Source organism: Athene noctua, chromosome 36, assembly GCF_965140245.1.
Source record: "Athene noctua chromosome 36, bAthNoc1.hap1.1, whole genome shotgun sequence".
In the NCBI taxonomy this organism is placed as follows: Eukaryota; Metazoa; Chordata; class Aves; order Strigiformes; family Strigidae; genus Athene; species Athene noctua.
The window spans coordinates 197,559-214,754 of record NC_134072.1 but is presented as its reverse complement, the minus strand read 5'-3'; the positions used below and the strand labels follow the sequence as shown (position 1 = coordinate 214,754).

General features: G+C 60.7%; 2 protein-coding genes across 3 annotated transcripts; both read right to left on the bottom strand.

The window, feature by feature from the left end:
• Positions 1 to 2,856: 2,856 nt before the first annotated feature.
• On the bottom strand, positions 2,857 to 9,233 carry LOC141972876 (maestro heat-like repeat-containing protein family member 7). Of its 2 annotated transcripts, XM_074930920.1 has the most exons (11): positions 7,084 to 9,233; positions 6,787 to 6,936; positions 6,473 to 6,627; positions 6,030 to 6,177; positions 5,517 to 5,654; positions 5,235 to 5,411; positions 4,758 to 4,913; positions 4,268 to 4,369; positions 3,790 to 3,892; positions 3,573 to 3,632; positions 2,857 to 3,065 (listed from the first exon to the last, which is right to left on the bottom strand). In XM_074930920.1, the coding sequence occupies exons 1-11, from the start codon at positions 7,090 to 7,092 to the stop codon at positions 2,932 to 2,934; spliced, it is 1,332 nt and encodes a 443-aa protein (XP_074787021.1). In that variant the 5' UTR covers positions 7,093 to 9,233; the 3' UTR covers positions 2,857 to 2,931. The 2 variants fall into 2 exon arrangements, with proteins under 2 accessions (XP_074787021.1, XP_074787020.1); XM_074930919.1 differs by having other exon boundaries at positions 5,235 to 5,654.
• A 2,084-nt stretch (positions 9,234 to 11,317) lies between these two features.
• Positions 11,318 to 16,643, bottom strand: LOC141972831 (uncharacterized). The gene is made up of 3 exons (XM_074930868.1): positions 16,398 to 16,643; positions 15,352 to 15,460; positions 11,318 to 11,858 (listed from the first exon to the last, which is right to left on the bottom strand). The coding sequence occupies exons 1-3, from the start codon at positions 16,447 to 16,449 to the stop codon at positions 11,318 to 11,320; spliced, it is 702 nt and encodes a 233-aa protein (XP_074786969.1). The 5' UTR covers positions 16,450 to 16,643.
• Positions 16,644 to 17,196: the final 553 nt, after the last annotated feature.

Here is a 17,196-nt window from a genome sequence, read left to right as displayed (position 1 = left end):
TACCACTTGTCCCCCAGTCTTGAGCTGCTCTTGGCTTGAGGCCTGACTTTAGGACAGTCTGGGTACTGAAGTAGGTCTGGCCGGTCCCTCCAAGCCTGTGAACTCGGGGTCTGAATTGTTTTTGCCCTTGGGAATTGTCTCTTCTGTAGTATTAGTCCAAACATTACTGTTTTACTGCGTGTTAGTCCCGGGCATAATGGTGTTTGACCTGGCAGCAGGAGGTGGTGTAACCTGGAACAGACTCCACTGACAAATGGATCACGGACCAACAGATTGTTTCTTTCCCGCCTCAGATGGAAACTAGTTGATCTGAAGCTCTTTGTCCTTACTCAGGAAAAGGGTTTGTGGTTTTTTAGGCTCTCTCATTGAAGGTCTAGGCTGTTTCTTGCATTTTTGTTCCTTGAAGAAGGGGAGGGGGCGCCGAAGAGAAGGCTGCGTCCAGAGCTCTCTTTCCTCTCTTGCGGAAGGAACTCCAATGTTAAGCGTTGTTTCTCTGCTCCGGTGTTACAACAGCACAGCCGGTCGTTTGCGGGATCACGGGTACAGTTTGCAGTGTCGTGTTGAAAGCAAAACCGAGTCGTGTTCTGCTCCTCTGTTTGCCAGTTCCCTGCCGTGTGGTGTTGGTGGGGGGCGCTGGCAGGTTACGCTGGATTGTGGGAGAGAACCCGCGGCTTTGCTGCGCCTTGGGGCGGGGAGACGGGGCTTTGCTGCCAGCCCAGGAGCAACTGCGGGTGGGATTGGGGTGGGACCAGCTCCATTAAAACCGGCAGCTGCCAGTTCCCCGCCCCTCTCCCTCCAGCTCCCACTGACCCCCCCAGTGCCAGTGCCCCCCTGCCGTGCCCCTTCACTTCACCCCGCTCCGGCTCCCCCTTCGCCGCCGGCTCCAGCCCGCGGGTCTGCTCCTGCCTCGCCCTCAGGGAGTAGCTGGGGGCTTGGGGATTTGGCAATTTGGGGAGGGGGGAGTGTGGTCGGGGCCGTGGGAAGGGAGCCGGGGAGGAGGGGCCGTGCAGACCCCCGGGAGAAGAAGGAGGAGGGAAGGAGGCTCTAAAGGTCTCAAGTGTAACCCCTGCGAAGGGGAATCCAACCCCAAACTTCATCTGTTTGTTGCAGAGCGGAGCTGGAGCCAAGGGCTGACATCCCCCAACCCAGTGCTGCCCAGACGCTCACGGCCACGGGGTTTCTCAAACTAATTTATTGGGTATTTACTTGGGGTAGGTCCCTCCTGCGCTCCGAGCAGGAGGAGCATCACGGCTGTGAGCGGGGCAGCGGCTGCGCGGGCAGCGGGGACCCGGCTGCTGTTCAGCTCCTCACGCCGAGGGGCAGAGGAGGAGGCGCAGCCGTTCCCCGTCAGGTGCCCCGCGGCCTGGAGGAGGAGGGGGAGAAGGGGCGGCCGGTCGGTTCCGGGGAGACTGTTGGAATCTTGAGGGGAAAATGGAGAACTGGGGGGCCAGTGGGATCTGGGCGGGGGCTAAGGGGGTTTTGGAGGGACCAGGGCAGAGGGGGGGAAATGGGGTTTGGAGCGGCCACAGGGGTGATTTGGGGTCTCTGGGGGTCCCAGTGGTATCTGACCCCCCCTCCGTGTGTCCCCCCTCAGCAGCTTCTGCTGCCTCAGTTGTACCCTGAGCGTGTCAGCCCTGACTGACTCCAGTACCAGTGCTGGGAGGCACTGCAGGTGCTACTGGGAGGAACTGGGAGAGGGATGGGGGTCACCAGAAGGGGTGCTGGGAGGGGACTGGAGGGCACTGGGATGCAGCTGGGGGCTACTAGGAGGGACCTGGGGGGACTGAGAGGTAACTGAGCACTGGGAGAGACTGGAGACACTGGAAGGTGGTTGGGGGCCACTGGGAGGAGCTGGGGCAATGCTGGGAGAGACTGGGAGGTAACTGAGAGGGAGGTTGTTGTAGGTGAGGTAGCTGGGAGCACTGGGATGAACTGGGGGTCACTGGTAATTGAATGTGGTGGGGGACTACTGGGAGGTGTCTGGGGGTTAAAGAGAAGGACTGGGAAGTAGCTGGGAGGGGGGGTGGGGCAGGTGGGGGTAACTGGGAGATAACTGGGCGTGACTGGGAGCACTGGGCAGGCTCTGTACAGACCCTGATGGGCGCCCTGACCACCCGGGTGGTCCTCCAGGCCGTCGGGGTGGGGGACGGTGCTGCCACTGTCACCAGGGCCACCCTCACCTGGGTGCTGCGGGGTGAGACCCCCAAAGCCCCTTCTCACCCCAAAACCATGCATGGCCGCAGGATCCATGTTTCACCATCAAATCCCCCAATTTTACCACAAAATGTCCACGTTTGACCCCCAAATCTCCCATTTCTGACTCCCAAATCTCCCTCTTTGGATCCCAGATTTTCCCAGTTTGACACCAAATCAGCTTCAGCATCCCCAAAATTCTTATTTTTCATCCCCAAATCTATCCTGAATCTCAAAATCCTCCATTTTTACCCCCAAATCTGCACCAGCATCCCCAAGAAGTCCCCCATTTTTGCCCCCAAATTCTCTTTGGACCCCAGAATCCCCCAGGTTAACCCCAGAATGTTCTAGCAACTAACCAGTGCCCAGTCAATACCAGCCCAGCTCCCCAGTACAGGAGAGGATTTTGGTGCTGGGACAAATGGTGACGTGCCAGCTGGGCGCACGGGTGCCTTTTCGTGCCCTGAGGTGCCTCGGGAGGGGCAGGATGGGCTAAAGCTTCCCTCCTCCTCCTCCTCCTCCTCCTCCTCCTCCTCCTCCTCCTCCTATCTAGGCTGGATGTGGGTGTGCGGTCCTGGGGGCAGCGGTAGAGGCCGGGGGGGACACTGCTCAGCACACTCAGGGGGGTCCCCGTGGGAAGGACGCTATGGAGTCCCAGCAGCTTGTGGCTGCAGCTTTATTTAAAAAACTCATTATTCCAGTACGGCCTTTTTCCAGAGCGTTCTGTCGCTCGGAGGCTCAGCAGAGCCAGCAGCACAGCGACCGCAGGCTCCATCTTGATGTCAGACTCTGCTCTGTGGTCAGGCTGGAGACGGTCTCGGCTGCCAGGGCCCTGACGGAGAGTTCCGAGTCTTTCCTCAAGGGCAGGAGCGCTGCGAGAGAAGGGAGCAGAGCAGCTGTGAGCCCCCAGTGCCCGCAGGGACCCCCAGGGCCCCCCCAGCCCATGCCAGCCCCAGCCATCTCCTTCCCTGCCAGGAGGAGCCGGTGAGACACCCGGAGCGGCTGAAGCTGCTGCTCAGGAGTGACCCGTGTGCCCCCGACACACAGAGGGGCTCAGGACTGGGCCAGGCCACAGAGTCATTTTTTCGTTTGCCGTTCGAGCTGGTCTAGAGTTGTGTGTGGCCTCAGCGAGCCCGTGTATTGATCTGAGCATCCCAGCGTGGAGTCTGGACATCATCAGCCTCCTGGCAAGGGGCAGGACAGAGACGGCTGTCCTTCCCCCACAGATTCCCTTCCTTTTTGGTGAGGAAACAAAATTCCTCCAATTTCAAGACCTTACTAAAGAGATATGCTAACCTATGTGTTAAGACACAAACAACTTTCTGAAACTGCTCGTCTGCCCCTGGAGCATTTTCCTGCCCAGGCTGTCCCCTACTCACTGTTGCAGATCTGCCACACCCTCTCCTGGCTGAGGGTACTCCGGCGCCGCACAGCAAGCCCTGGGGCACAGAACTGATGTCAGAGCTCTGCTCCCCCTGGGCAGGGCTGTCCCCCGGCAAGGACAGCACCCGAGGGCTCTGGGACCCATCAAGGCCCCCAGCGAGCCCACCAGTGGGGACTGGGGCTGGGTGGCCCGAAATGGGTCCGGGGACTCACCGATGAACCTGACGGCCGCCTCCCGCACGGTGGCCTGAGGGTTCTCCACGTAGGGCAGGCTCTGGCGCAGATACTCGTCCACGCTGTTCCTCTTGTGCGTTATCTGAGGGAGCACAAGGGCACGGGGCTGGTACGGACCCTCCGCAGCCGTCCGGACCAGTCCCTCCCGCCAGCACCCCCGCTCCCTCCCAGTGACTCCCGTCTCCCAGCCGGGAGCCCCGTGGGGCTGGGGCCAGAGAGAGCCGCAGGCAGAGGGGGCTGGGGGTGCCGAGACCCCTCCGTCCCGCTGCCAGGGCCCAGCTGGGCCGGGCTCTCCTGGAGAAGAGCCCCTGGGGGCTGCGTGCTGGAGGGCAGGGAAGGAGGCTGCAGCTGGAGCAGCGGGGCTGGGGCAGGGCGGCGATGCAGAGCGGCACAGCCCCCCCAGGCACGGCTGCAGCCCCCGTCCAGCCCGGCCCGGGGGTTTGGGGGGTGTCCTCACCAAGCAGTCTCCGATCAGGTGCGTCTGCCCCGTCTCGGCCGCGGAGCTGAGCCTCCTCCAGCCCAGGAAGTCTCCACAGGCGCTGAGGGTGTCCCAGGAAGCCTGCGGAGAAGGAGAGGCTGGGAGATGGCACCAGAGCCCAGGGAAGGAGAGCTGGCATCCTCCTGCTCTGAGCCTGGCTTTGAGCTGGGGGCACGGGGTGATCCCGGGATTGGCTCCCCTTCATTCCTGGGGCCATCCCGCGCTCTGGGAGCCGGCCCCGACTGAGCAGGAAACTGTCTGTGCCAGGTTCTCTGGCCCTGCTCGTGCTGGGGCTGCAGGGACCCTTCCTGTGGGCCGGGGCGACGCCACCTCCCCCTCCAGCTCTGCAGCACTGGGACCAGTGCAGCGGGACCCCGCGGTGACACACGTTCCCATTGTCCCTCAGGCCCAGGCCACCCCCGTGGTGTCAGCACGCCCCTCCCCGCGACACCACTCGCTGTCACTGCACCTTGGCCACGCTCTCGACCTGGTCGCTGGTATGGAAGTACAGTGGGATCAGGTTACTCTGCACTGTCTTCACCATTTTTTTCTTGTTTCTCCCCACTGCAGTCTTCATGATATCTCTGAAGAGGCTGATGGAGAGCTCCCGCACCCGGCTGCACTCCTGGCAGGGAGGAGGACAGAGGCAGCTCAGCACCAGCTGCTCCTCGCCCACGGGGAGCAGGGGCGTTAGCGTGGCCGGCGGAGAGGAGCTGCTCCGGGGTCGGATCCTGAACCAGGAGCCGTCGGCCAGTCCCGCAGCTGCGGCTCAACGGCCCCGGAGCCCTGAAAGGCCGCGGAAGAGGAGCGGGGAGGGGAAGAGCCCCCAAAGGCTACGCAAGAGGAGTAAGGGGGGAGCCCTGCCCAAATGCTTCCCGCATGGCCGCGCTCAAAGGCAGCCACATTGCAGCCATCGCCTCGGCTCAGGCTCCCATGGCAGCCTTACGTCATCGAAGAGGGGCAGGAGCTTCTCCACCAGCTTCGGGGAGATGAGGTCGGCCTCCTCCCTCTTCATGTGACCCATCACGTTGATGAACAACACCAGAGCCTTGCTCTTGACATCGGCGTTGGCGTCCGTCAGGGTCTCCAGTATGTCTGGCAGCAGCACTGACATTTTTCTGGCCTGTACGAAACACACCGTTGCCTGTTTGTGAAGCGGTGAAAGACGCCCCCCACCGCCCCAGCCCCCGGCTGCCGATGTGGCTCCCCTTGCCGACCCCCCACTCACCGTTCCAGGTGTTTTCGAGAGCATGACGAGGCCCGTGAGCACCAGCGAGAGCATCACCGGGCTGGGACGCCTCAGGTACCTCTGGGTTTCATAGAGGGCAGCAAAATCCGCCTCATGAATGTCAGTGCAGAGCAGGAGCTAAAATGGAGACAGTGGTGAGACCAGCAGAGCTGCAGGGCTCCCTCGCCCCCCAGCAGCACGCTCCATGGCAAGGGTCTCCTCTCCCCCTGCGGCCACCTCAGAGTCCCCACGTCTCTGACCCAGGACCAGCAACCGCCTTGACTCTGGTTTCTGCCCCTTCCCGGGGTCTCCAGGCTGCGGAGCTGGGCAGGGGGATGCAGGCAGGGGGGAGGGCAGAGGCTGCCTGTGCCGGGACAGGCTTGGTGGGGCCAAACCAGCGTGGGGTGGGCCCGAGCGTGTGGCACAGGGGTCTGGCTGGTGCTGAGCAGGGGAAGGAGGAGGAGGTGGAGGAGGAGGAAGGCAGAGCGCTGGGGCTGGGCGTGGGTCACTCACAATCATGGGGTAGATGCAGGCGTCCTCCGTGGCAGAGCTGAACACCCTGCGCAGCCGCCGGTCCTGCAGCACGTCGACCAGCTGCAACAAGACGCTCCACAAAGCCCAGCGCACGGAGATCAGCACCTCCCACATGGCCATGGCCGCCCTGCGGAGCCAGAGCCAACTCGCTCAGCAGAGCTGCCTCGGCTCCTCCGGAGCCCGGCCCTGCCCACCCCCTCATTTCGGGGTGCCCGCGGAGGCAGAGGGGGGTGAGGTTCTGTTCCCGTGGGGCAGGGGCTCTGCTTGGGCCGGCTCTGGCTGCAGGGGGAAGCGTGGTGGGATGGAGAGCCCTGCCCCTCGGGGATAGATATCCTGCAGTTTTCCGTGGGTCTGGCAGCCGGAGAGTCTCTGGGCCACTCTCCCCCTGGGGAACAAGCCCTCAAGGCTGTCGGGGCCGGTACCTGTCACACGTTGGAGAGATCCTCAAGAGGCTCCTGACCGTCTCCCTGGGGCTCCAGTCTGTCAACACCAGCAGCAGTGAGTCCAGGCTCTTGCGGGCTGGCTCCGTGCGGACGTGCTCCACATATTTGTGGATGTATCTCATGATTTCTAGCACCTGGAGGGGACATGGGTAAGGATGGTGCTGCCGTTCCCACCCCTCCCTGCTGCCTTGAAATGGTTTGGGGTGCCTGAGAGAGCCGGGTTAGGGCAGGAGGGAAGAACAAGGCTTGACACGTCTTGACACAGGAGGACGGTCCAGCCACGGGGCACTTACATCCGCCAGCCAGGACGCGGGGTCCCTCACGGCCATGTACACGACATCTATGCCCTTCTGCCTGTCCTGGACATCGTCTGACGTCAAGGCCTCGATGGCCACGAGGAGAATGTCCGTCCTCTGAGAAGGCCGGAGGTATTTGCCAAACACCTACGGGAAGAGGGATGGGGGGAAGACGTGTCACTCTGAGCACGCCGACGGTGCTGCACGGCTGATCAGCTCAACCGTCCCTGGGTCCCTTTGCTCGCACAAGCTGATGCCACGGACAAGGGTCCCTGCGAGGGGGGAGCTCATTACCTTTGTCATGTCGCTGCTGTCAAGCCAAGAAAGCAACGAGGTGCTCTCAGAATCGCACCCTGGTTGGAGCTCTGTGAGCTCTGGCTCCTCCTCCGGCAGTGTCTCGCCTACAGGGAAACAGGGAAGAGTCGGTAGGACACGCCACCCTCGCCAACGAGCCTCCCGGGCGGCGAAGAGCTTTAAATGGCCCCACGCCGAGGGAACGGGGTCCCGGCATCGAGCCCGCCCCGGGGAGCCGTCTACTCACCCATCTGCAGGGGCTGGACCATGGACACCTCGTGGGGCTCTGGAGGAGAGCTGCTCTCCTGGGGAGCCCCCACCTCCTCCCAAACCACCCTGGGGCTGCTGGGGGGTCTCTCTGCCATCTTCAAAAATGGAGGGAAGTGGTTGAGGGACCGGGGGGGGTTCAGCTTAAACGCCGGGGGCGGTGGGGAAAGACAGGCTGTGCTCAGGCGTCTCCTCGCTGCGCTCCTGCCCTGTCCCTTCCCCGACTTGTCAGACCCTGCGGGGCTGCGCTGCTCAGATACGGTGCCGGGGGTGACACGGAGCGATGTCACAAAGGGGTCACATTGTGACGCGTCACCCAGGCCGGGCGGGGCAGGGGTTCCCCTGCGGGGGATGGGGACCATGGGCCATGGCTGCTCTCGAGGTGCCCCCAGGCCCCCACCATGTCCCCTCAGCGCCTTCCTGTACCCCCCGGCTGGTCCCAGAGGGTTCACACACCCCGGCACAGCCCCCGGGCCTTCTGCTTTGGTCGCGACAGAAACACTCCAGCCTGCCCCGACTCTCCCTGGCGGTCACCTGAGGCGTTTGCTCGCCCCTGTCCTGTTCTCTCCCGCACTCGCAGAGTAGCTTTAATCTGCTACAAGAGTGTCCTGGGTTCAGCTGGGATAGAGTTCATTTTCTCCAGCTGGGAGGGGCACAGCCGGAGTGCCAGGCCCAGAGTGGCCATTGGAGTGTTCCCCATCCCGTGACGTTATGCTCAGGATACAAAGCAGGTGCGCTCTCTCCTGCTTCCAGTTTTCTGACGGCGGGAGGATCTCCGTTCTGTCGGGGTCGCTGGCCGGGAGCGGGCTGGGTATCGGTCGGTGGGTGCTGAGCAATCGCCTTGTGCATCACCCATCTGTACTTTCTATTATTGTTAGTGTTTTATTACAATCCCTAAACTGGTGGGTTTTAATCTCAACCTACGATCTTTCCTTGTGTCCCTCCACTCTCTTCCCCCGTTCCCCCGACGGGGGGAGGGTGACCGAGCGCTGCGTGGTGTTTGGCTCCGACCGAGTTCAAACCACCAGAGTCCTTTTTGGGGCCCAGCGAGGGGCTCGAAGGGTCGAGATAACGGCAGATGGGGTCAGGGTGTCATAACCATTGGTTAAAGCATTCATTACATCGGCTTATCAATTGCTGGGCATAATGTCCATCACTTGGCGCCTTAAAATTTCATCACCTCATTTGCTGTCTATCGTCCCCCTGCTGCTGCTCACCGCCCGTGGGAGCTGGGTTAAGATTTTTGTTCTGCTGAGCTGCGTAACATTGATCGGAGGCGCGATGAAGTTGTCAGTCCTGAGGCTACTTACAACTGTGTTTGAGAACTTGGGGAATTTTGAATATCCAACTAACGTGGTCATCTTACTGCTGAGAGCCAGTGTGTTCCCACGTGTGGTTCAGGCTTTGTTCAGGGTTAAGCAGCTATTGAAGAGCATCACCCGGAGATCTACCCCAAGGCTGGAGAATTATTTGTGGCTGGGGGTGTGTCAAAATCCTATTAAAAACCCCCCAGGGGTTGAGAAGCTTCTGGAGAGCGCTGCGGGTTCGCTTTGTCCGAGCTGTTCCTGTTAGTGGAGAGTGAGAGAGACCTGGCACGAGGCCCTCGGTGACCTTCCCTTGCAGGGGCTGTCACAGGGAGACTCTGTGGTTCAGAGCTCCGGGGCCTCCCTGGCAACTGTTTTAAGCCTTTCTGTGTCTCAGGGCTTTGAGATGAGGTCAAACAGGAGCTCAGCTGTGGGGCTGCCCGATGAGTTTCCTGCTCAAAGCCTGCAATTAATTTCTTTGTCGTGACTTCGCAGGGCTTTGTGTGCGGGGCAGTGCCGGCGCTGCTCAGGTGTTCTTTACCCATGAAGCGAAACAAACTTAGAAAGAGAGTTTTTGAACTCCCGGTGACCTTTGCAAGTGTCACTCTTTTTGCCAAGGGAATCCCACTGAGGACAGAGGATTATGCCCCACGCTGTCCCCCTGCCCCCCAGGCGCTCACCTTCGGCCCCAGCCCGGTGCCCACGGCCACGTCCCCTGGCACCACCACTGTCCCCAGCGTCCAGCCCGTGGCCAAACTGGTGTTGGTGGCACCTGCGATCCCCAGTGTCACTGTCAGCGGCAGCGTCCAGCAGGACAGCGTGGTGTCCCTGCCCCAGCAGGGACACCCCCATGGGTGCCCCCACCCCAGGACCCCAACTGTCCCCCTCAGCCCCCACCTCCCCCACCGTCCCTCCCCAGTCGGAGCGTGGGACAGTCCACAAGCACCCCCCTCCTCTGCTGGGAAAGCCAGCAGGACCTCTGGGTGGGGGCACAGTGCCCCTGGTCTGCCCAGTGACCCTACTGGGACCCTGGTGCTGGGGACAGGGGGTGGCCTGGGGCTTCCCCCAATGTCCCTGTATCACCCCCGGGTATCCTGGGACCTCTCTATGGAGACAGGGGGTGTCCTGGGGGTTCTCTGCTGTCCCTCTGTGCCCCGCATTGTTCCCAAGTACCCAGGACCTCTCTGTGGGGATGGGGGTTTGCTTGAGGGTCCCCCAGTGTCCCTCCCAGTGTCTCCCAGTCTCCTGGGACCCCTCTATGGGTCAGGGGGTGTCCTGGGTGTCTCCAGTGTCCTCAAGTGCGTGGGGGGTGCAGCGTCGCCATGTGACTTGGAGGTCCCCACGTGTTCCTTGGACCCCTGTATGGGGATGGGGGGTGGCCTGGGGGTGCCCCACTGTCCCCGTGGCCCCTCCCAGTGTCCCGTGATGCCTCTATGGTGAACAAAGAGGGTGGCTTTGGGGTGCCCAGAGTGTCCGTGGATGTCCCCCACTTTCCCCATTTTCCTTTCCCAATACCTCCCAGTGCCCCCCAGTGAGCTTGGTAGGACCCCTTGGGGTGGGGGATACCGGGGTGTGACCTGGGTGCCCCTCGATGTCCACCAAGGGCCCTGGGTCCCCCTTCCTGGGCTGCCCCCCCCGGGGACCCCCTGTTAATACCTGCACCCGCGCGCTGTTAATAACCCAATGAACTCCCAGTGCCCCGCAGCCGCCCAGTGCCCCGCAGTGCAGCCCTGTCCCTCCGCGTCCTGGGGCTCTTGCACCCGCGCCGGGGCTCTGCACTTGTGCAAACGGGGCTTTGCACAAGTCCAGGGCATTGCCCCCGCATTTGCCCCAGCCCCAGACATGGCACGTGGGTTTGTACAAGCCTGAGCTTCGCACAGGCCTTTGCACAAGCGCTGAACTTTGCACAGGCGTTTGTACAAGTCCCAAACGTTGCACGAGCCTTTCCCCAGGCCAAAGCTCGCACAAGCCCCTGAGAAGGGGAGGGCTTGGCTTTCTGGGCCTTCGCAGCTCCCAGCATTTTTGTCACTATTCCTTATCCTCATCTTCCTTCTCCACCCCATCCTCCTCCATCTTCCCCTAAAAGCTCGCACAAGCCTTTACACAAGCCCCAACCTTTGCACACCCACTGGCACAAGCCCCACCATTATCCGACCCTTTGCCCCCTCCCTGCCCAGGGGAGGGCAGGGCTCGGGGTGGGACCAGCTCCATTAAAACCGGCAGCTGCCAGTTCCCGGCCCCTCTCCCTCCAGCTCCCACTGACCCCCCCAGTGCCAGTGCCCCCCCGCCGTGCCCCTTCACTTCACCCCGCTCCGGCTCCCGCTTCGCCGCCGGCTCCAGCCCGCGGGTCTGCTCCTGCCTCGCCCTCAGGGAGTAGCTGGGGGCTTGGGGATTTGGCAATTTGGGGAGGGGGGAGTGTGGTCGGGGCGTGGGAAGGGAGCCGGGGAGGAGGGGCCGTGCAGACCCCCGGGGAGAAGAGGGAGGAGGGAAGGAGGCTCTAAAGGTCTCAAGTGTAACCCCTGCGAAGGGGAATCCAACCCCAAACTTCATCTGTTTGTTGCAGAGCGGAGCTGGAGCCAAGGGCTGACATCCCCCAACCCAGTGCTGCCCAGACGCTCACGGCCACGGGGTTTCTTGACACAACCTCACTTCTGGCAATTTATCTATTTATTCACAATAATATAATATTTCTCTGGGGTATTTAGGGACCCCCTCACGCGCCTCCGAGCTGGAGGAGCATCCCGGCGGAGCGGGGCAGAGGCTGCGCGGGCAGCGGGGACCCGGCCGCCGTTCAGCTGCTCCCGGGGCAGAGGCGGCGGCGCAGCACGTTCCCCGTCAGGAGCTCCCGGGGGTGCAGCAGCGCGTCGCCGGCAGATCCCCCGCGGTGCCCAGCGCTGGCGGACGCTGTGCCCGAGGGGTGGGCTCGGGGGCGCGAGCAGCGGGCGCTTGCGGATCTTCGTCTGGGGGCACTCGTAGGCGCTGCCCCGGACCGAGGCTGGATGCGGCCCCGTCAGGAAGGAGTTCTTGGGCCGGGCTTGCTTGGCAGGCGCAGCGGAGCTCCCCGCCTTCTCCAGAGTCTTGTCTGCACGCAGAGTGGCACCGGGCTCTGCTCTGCCCTCGCAGTCTTCCTCCCGCTCTCTCCGCTCCTCGGCGTCGCTGGCGCTTCCCCGCTGGCTGCCGCTGTCGCCGTCAGCGCTGCTCTGCCTGCGTAGCCGGCGGAGCCCCAAGAGCAGGAGCAGGGCTTCGGCGGGGGCCCAGAGCCACCAGTGCTGGCCGGCAGCGAGGAGCACGCCTTCCGCAGCGAAGCCGCACCGCTCCTGCCTCCTCTGTGCACTGGCCGTGGCTGGCAGCCCCCGCAGCCCTGCGCCCAGCCCCGAGGGCGGCACCTGCCCTGCCCCAGGCGCTCCCCGCAGCGGCTGCGCCCTCGCCCCGGCTGGAGAAACCCCCCTCGGGGGCCAGAGCTTCTGCCCCGGCCCTCGGACGGCCCAGCCTTCCCCCCGCCGCCCTCACACACCGCTGGCCCGAGCCGGACTGCAGCGGGTGCTGCCGCCTGGCACCCTGGTGACACCCTCGGGGACTTCTCCTCTCTGATGTCACAGGTGCCAGAGCCCCACGGGGACACCCACCACTTGGGCCACAGCCACTGCCTCTGGCTCTGCAGCCCCTGCAGCTGGCACAGCACAACCCCCCTGGCAGGACAGAGCTCCCGGGTCACTCAACCTCCCCGGGCAGCAGCGGGGCAGCACCAGGGTGGCCCTGCCTTGCCCAGGGAGCTCCACGGCCCCGCCTGAGCCCCGGGCTCGGGCTCCCGGCTCCCCCCATGGCCCAGCCCCACCAGCAGCACCAGCCGCAGCAGCACCCGGGAGCCTTTGGGGACAAGGTCTTTCTTCACAAACGCTGCCTGAGGCTGGCATCAGGCTGCAGAGCACAGAGAGACGGCTCTGTACCCTCACAACATGGAGTCAGGCTTTGGAAATTGCACTTTGAGACCCCCCAAAGGAGGCTTTGGGCCCTAAAAATTAGGATTTGGACCCTAGAAATGAGGCTGTAAATCCTCAGAAACAATGAACCCTTGGGCCCTACAATGAGGCTTGCCACCCTTCAAATGAAGCTTGAGTCCTTAAAGAGTTTGACACCGAAAGGAGTATTTGGACCATAAAATGCATATTTGGACACCCTAAATGGGGCTTGGGCCTTTCTATTCTCCAAATAAACCTTTGGACCCTAAAGCTTAGGGTTTGCCGTTTCGTGAGGGCTTAGACCCTACAAATCAGCATTCAGTCAAAATGAGGCTTGGAACCCTTAAAACGAGGGAGGGACCCTAAAAATCAGGCTTTGGGCCCTAAAAATGAGAATTGTAAACAGAAATTACGTCTTTCAACTCTAAACATGAGGTTTGGACCCTATACGTGAGGCTTAGACTGCTAAAAAGGAGGCATTGCGCCCTAAAAACGAGACTTTGGGCCCTGAAAATTTGGGAATAGAAACAGAAAACAAGGATTTGGACAATAGAATGAGATTTTACACTCTTAAAAGAAAGATCTGGGTCTTCTAAACAAGGCTTTGGAGCCTCCAAGTAAAGCTTTGGGCCCTAAAACAGAGTCTTTGTTCCCTGAAAAGAGGGTTTAGACCCTACAAATCAGTATTTGGCCCCTCATCCTGAGGCTACTGGCCTTCAGAATGCAGCTCTGGACTTAGGTGATGAGGCTTTGGTAAGACAAGAGTCTGGCTCTAAACGTGAGTATCTGGACTCTGAAAATGAGCATTTGGATTGTAGAAATTGGGCTTTATAGCCTCAGCATGAGGCCTTGGACTGCAACGTTTGGTTTAGCATTCTCTAAGAAGGAACTGGACTCTAGAAATGCAGCTTTGGACCCTAGTAATGAGGGTTTGGGCCACAGAAGTGGGAACTTGGACTCAGTTTAAGTTTGTAATCTAAAACTGAGGCTTTGGACCTCAAAATGAGGCTTGTTACCCTAAGAGTAAGGTTAAGGCCCTACAATGGAAGGTTAGAACACTACAAATGAGGCTTTCAGCCTTGAAAAGGATGTTCGGACCCTGAAATTGAGGCCTTGAACAATAAAGATGAGGCTTTGAGACCCAAAATGAGGTTTTGTTCCCTGAAGTGGGTTTTGAGGATTAAATCAAGGATTTGTGCCCTAGAATTGGTGCTTTGGGCTTGAAAGAGAAGACTTTGGAAACCAAAAATGATGCTTTAGGCCATAAACAGAGGCTTGGGACTCTCTAAATGTAGATTTTGACTGTGAAGAACTGGCTTTGTCCCTACAAACGAGAGTTTAGAGCCTTACAATGAAGCTTTGGCCTTTAAAATAAGAGTCTAAAAACAACACTTTGAGCTGTAGAAGAGGGGTTTGAACCCCAGGAATGAGAATTTGGACCCTGAAGTTGAAGCTTTGAGCCCTATAAATGAAGGTCTGGAAACCAAACTGAGGCGTCTCCGGACTGTGAAGTGACCTTTAGTGTCTTCAAGCGAGGTTCTGACACTAAAACAGAGGCTTTGCCACTGAAGAATAAGCGTCAGACGCAATTTTCGCTTTTTGACCTAAAATGAAGGTTTGAACCCTTAAACTGAGGTTTTGGACTCTGTAAAGGAAAGTTTTGGCCCTCAAAATTCAGGTTTGAAAAAAGAAAACGTGGCTTTGGCCCCTAAAAATTCCAGAGCCGATCCTAAGAATGAGGTTCCTGAAAAACAGACTCCAAGGACTGAGGCTTTGTGCCCAAAACATGAGGGTTGAGCCTCAACAAAAGAGCTGGACCTTCTGTCCCTGGGGATGGCCAACGGCGTGGCCAAAGGGGGCACCTGGGGTTTAAATGGGATAAACGGGGAGAGAAACAGGAGAATAAAGAGCCCCAGGTCTAACCCAGGTGGAAGAAGAAAGCCCAGCCCAGCAAAGCTGGGTTCAGCCGTGCTCTCATCTTCCCCAGTCCCTTCTGGCCCTGACTGAAAGCGAGCCCAGCCCAGCAGAGCTGAGCTCAGCCTTGCTCTCACCCTGCCCAGCCCTGGGTGAAAGCTTGGGTGTCTCCCCTGCCCCCTGCACGTAGGTGATCTCCACCTTTCCCTGCTGCAGTCCCTGCCTGCGCTTGGGCTTAGTCTTTGAGCGCAGCTTTGCCCTTGGCTTGCCCGGTCCCCGGCTGCTTTTCTCCAGAGGAATCCTCCAGCATCACCGGCTGCTGCCTGGAAGGACACAACGGCAGAGAGGTCTCTACCTGAGGACACGCTGGCTTTGGGGCCGCATCCTGCCCCCCATGACCCTCTTTGTGCCTCTGTGTGGGGAAAAAAAAAGCCCTGAGCCGGGCCCTGCAGCTAACACACGGCTGTCCCCGTGTCCCCAGGCCACGCTGGGGCTCTCCTGAGGGCTGGAGAAGATCCAGCCCTGTGAAACTGGGGGCTCCCAGTAGCCCCATCCCACCCCTCCGATGGGCGGTGATGGATGGCGAATGCTTGGGGCTGGGGAACGGGCTCTGGCTGGGTCAGAAAATCCTAGTTTGGGTTAAAAGGGACCTTTAAAGGTCCAGCACCACCCCTGCCATGGCCAAGGACATCTTCCACCAGAGCAGGTCGATCTGAGCCCCGTCCAACCTGACCATGAATGTTCCCAGGAACAAGGGGGCATCCACCACCTCTCTGGGCAACACGACCCTGCGCAGACCCCCAGCCCTGAGCCTTCAGCCTTACCTGACCAAAGACTTGATCCTCCTCTTCTTCTGCCCCGTGATCTCCTGGAACTGTGGCGGTTCCTTGTCAGGCGGGCTTGGAGCAGCGAACCCAGGACACCCCCCTGGAACTGGGAGGAGAAACCTCGTCAGAAGAGCATCGCTGGGACGCTGCCGACCCCGGTGACACGCAGGGGTGCTCCGGCCCCTCCCAAAGGTCCAAGAGGGCCGTTCCGTTCCCGCGCAGCCGCCATCGCAGCCTCTCTGCCCCCAGTTCCCCATTGCCGTGGTGTTGTGACGGCGTCGTCAGCTCCCGCTGAGGGAAGGGGGAGCGGGGAGGTGACAGGGACTCTTCTGGGGGGGGCGTTTCTTGGCGGGGAGGAGGTGGCCTTGGATCACCACCCTCCCACCGCACCCTTGGGCGCATCCCACCCCGCGGCTCCGTTGGGGTGAAGCCAAGGAGTCGTTAGGACAAACGGCTGTGCCGAGCTGGGGGAGGCTTTGGCACAGGTCGGAGCCCTTTGACACTCAGCGCCGGAGATTTCCAAGTCAAGTGACAGAATTTGGTTGCCGGCACTGTGGAAAGGAGCCGGGAGCTGCTCTGCCTTGTCCAAGAGGTGGCAGAAACTCTCTTCTCCTCTGCTCGTCCTCGGCAGGGACTTGTCTCGAGGTCTTGAGAAGAGCCCTGGGAGGCGGTTTGTGCACAAACTCCATTTCAAGCCTGGGAACGAGGAGAACACACCGCCGTGACCCAGAGCGCCACCAGCCCTTGCCGCTCGCCGTGCTCACCGGCAGATTTTGGCATTGCCCTAAAGACTGTTTTTTTAACCCAACTCTACTGTGTTTTTTCCCCATATCCACTATGCCCCATCCCCAAGGACAGTCCTGGGAAAAGGAGTCACCCAGCAAAGAGTCCAGGCCACCATGGGCAGGAAGTGTTACCTGAATTCCTCGGTCCTGCCCATCAAATCTGCCTTATGGGAGCGACCACGGCCCGGGGACATCAAGAGTGGCTGCTGGGTGGCCCCATGGGAGGACACCCGCGGGGTCACAAGGAGCAAATGTCACCTTGAGAGCGGCTACAGCCGCCAACATCCTCACTCGGGAAAGATGACGACATGGCCAGAGAAACTCAGGGAGGCCACAGGTACCATCCGGGACACCACCATGTCCAGCAGCGGGGGACCTGCAGTGGAGGAGCTCCAAGACGGTGGGACGTCCTCACCATGGCTGTGAGGCCGTATTGGTGGAGCCTGAGGCGGGGAGAGGTGGTAGGACCATCAACTCTCACCTGGTCGTGTCCTGCCGGGCCACCGCCATGGGACTGCCCGCAAGCCCACAGAGAAACAGAACCGCTCACCTTGAAAATCTCTTGTTCCAAGTTCTCCTTCCCAGACAACGTCTCCAGAAATCCGCAGTAGAACTCCATTTGTACTGTCTTGCCTTCAGTGAGGAGCACCCCGGTGTCCCTCAGGACATCTCCCCCTTCCCCAGGCAGTAAGACAGGAGGGACATGGTGCCCTGGATGCAGCCCTCCGCTTGCTGCCGGGACACCGAGGCGGCTGCGGCCACCTTGGAGTATTTGAGGGGCTCCAGCTCCTTGTTGCCTGAAAAAAAACACGAGAGGGATGGAGACGTTCAGCCAGTGGCCCTTCCACGGGCGCTTCCCTAGGCGAAACGATCGTTGCCTCGCCCAGAAAGACAAAAACCCCAAATTTTTGGCTCTGCTCCGCAGAGGGGGAGTCGCTTCTGAGAAGTTCTCAGCCCCAGGGAGGGGACACGATGACCGCGAAGCCAACCGGGGTTTAACCCGCCCTCTTACCGGGCAGGTAGACCTTGCTGCCCGTCAGGCTGCGGACCAGGACGG

Excerpts from the sequence above, each read along its gene's own strand:
- LOC141972876 (XM_074930919.1), bottom strand. Across the intron at positions 5,655-6,029 it reads CCTGCATCTACCCCATGATT|CTCCTGCTCTGCACTGACAT; the intron begins GTGAGTGACCCA and ends TCTCCATTTTAG. Across the intron at positions 4,914-5,234 it reads TCCTGCCCCTCTTCGATGAC|GAGTGCAGCCGGGTGCGGGA; the intron begins GTAAGGCTGCCA and ends CCTCCCTGCCAG.
- LOC141972831 (XM_074930868.1), bottom strand. The coding sequence starts at position 16,449 with ATGTCGTCATCTTTCCCGAGTGAGGATGTTGGCGGCTGTAGCCGCTCT. Across the intron at positions 15,461-16,397 it reads CGGCTGTAGCCGCTCTCAAG|TTCCAGGGGGGTGTCCTGGG; the intron begins GTGACATTTGCT and ends TTCTCCTCCCAG. Across the intron at positions 11,859-15,351 it reads AGGATCAAGTCTTTGGTCAG|GCAGAGCAGCGCTGACGGCG; the intron begins GTAAGGCTGAAG and ends CCGGCTACGCAG.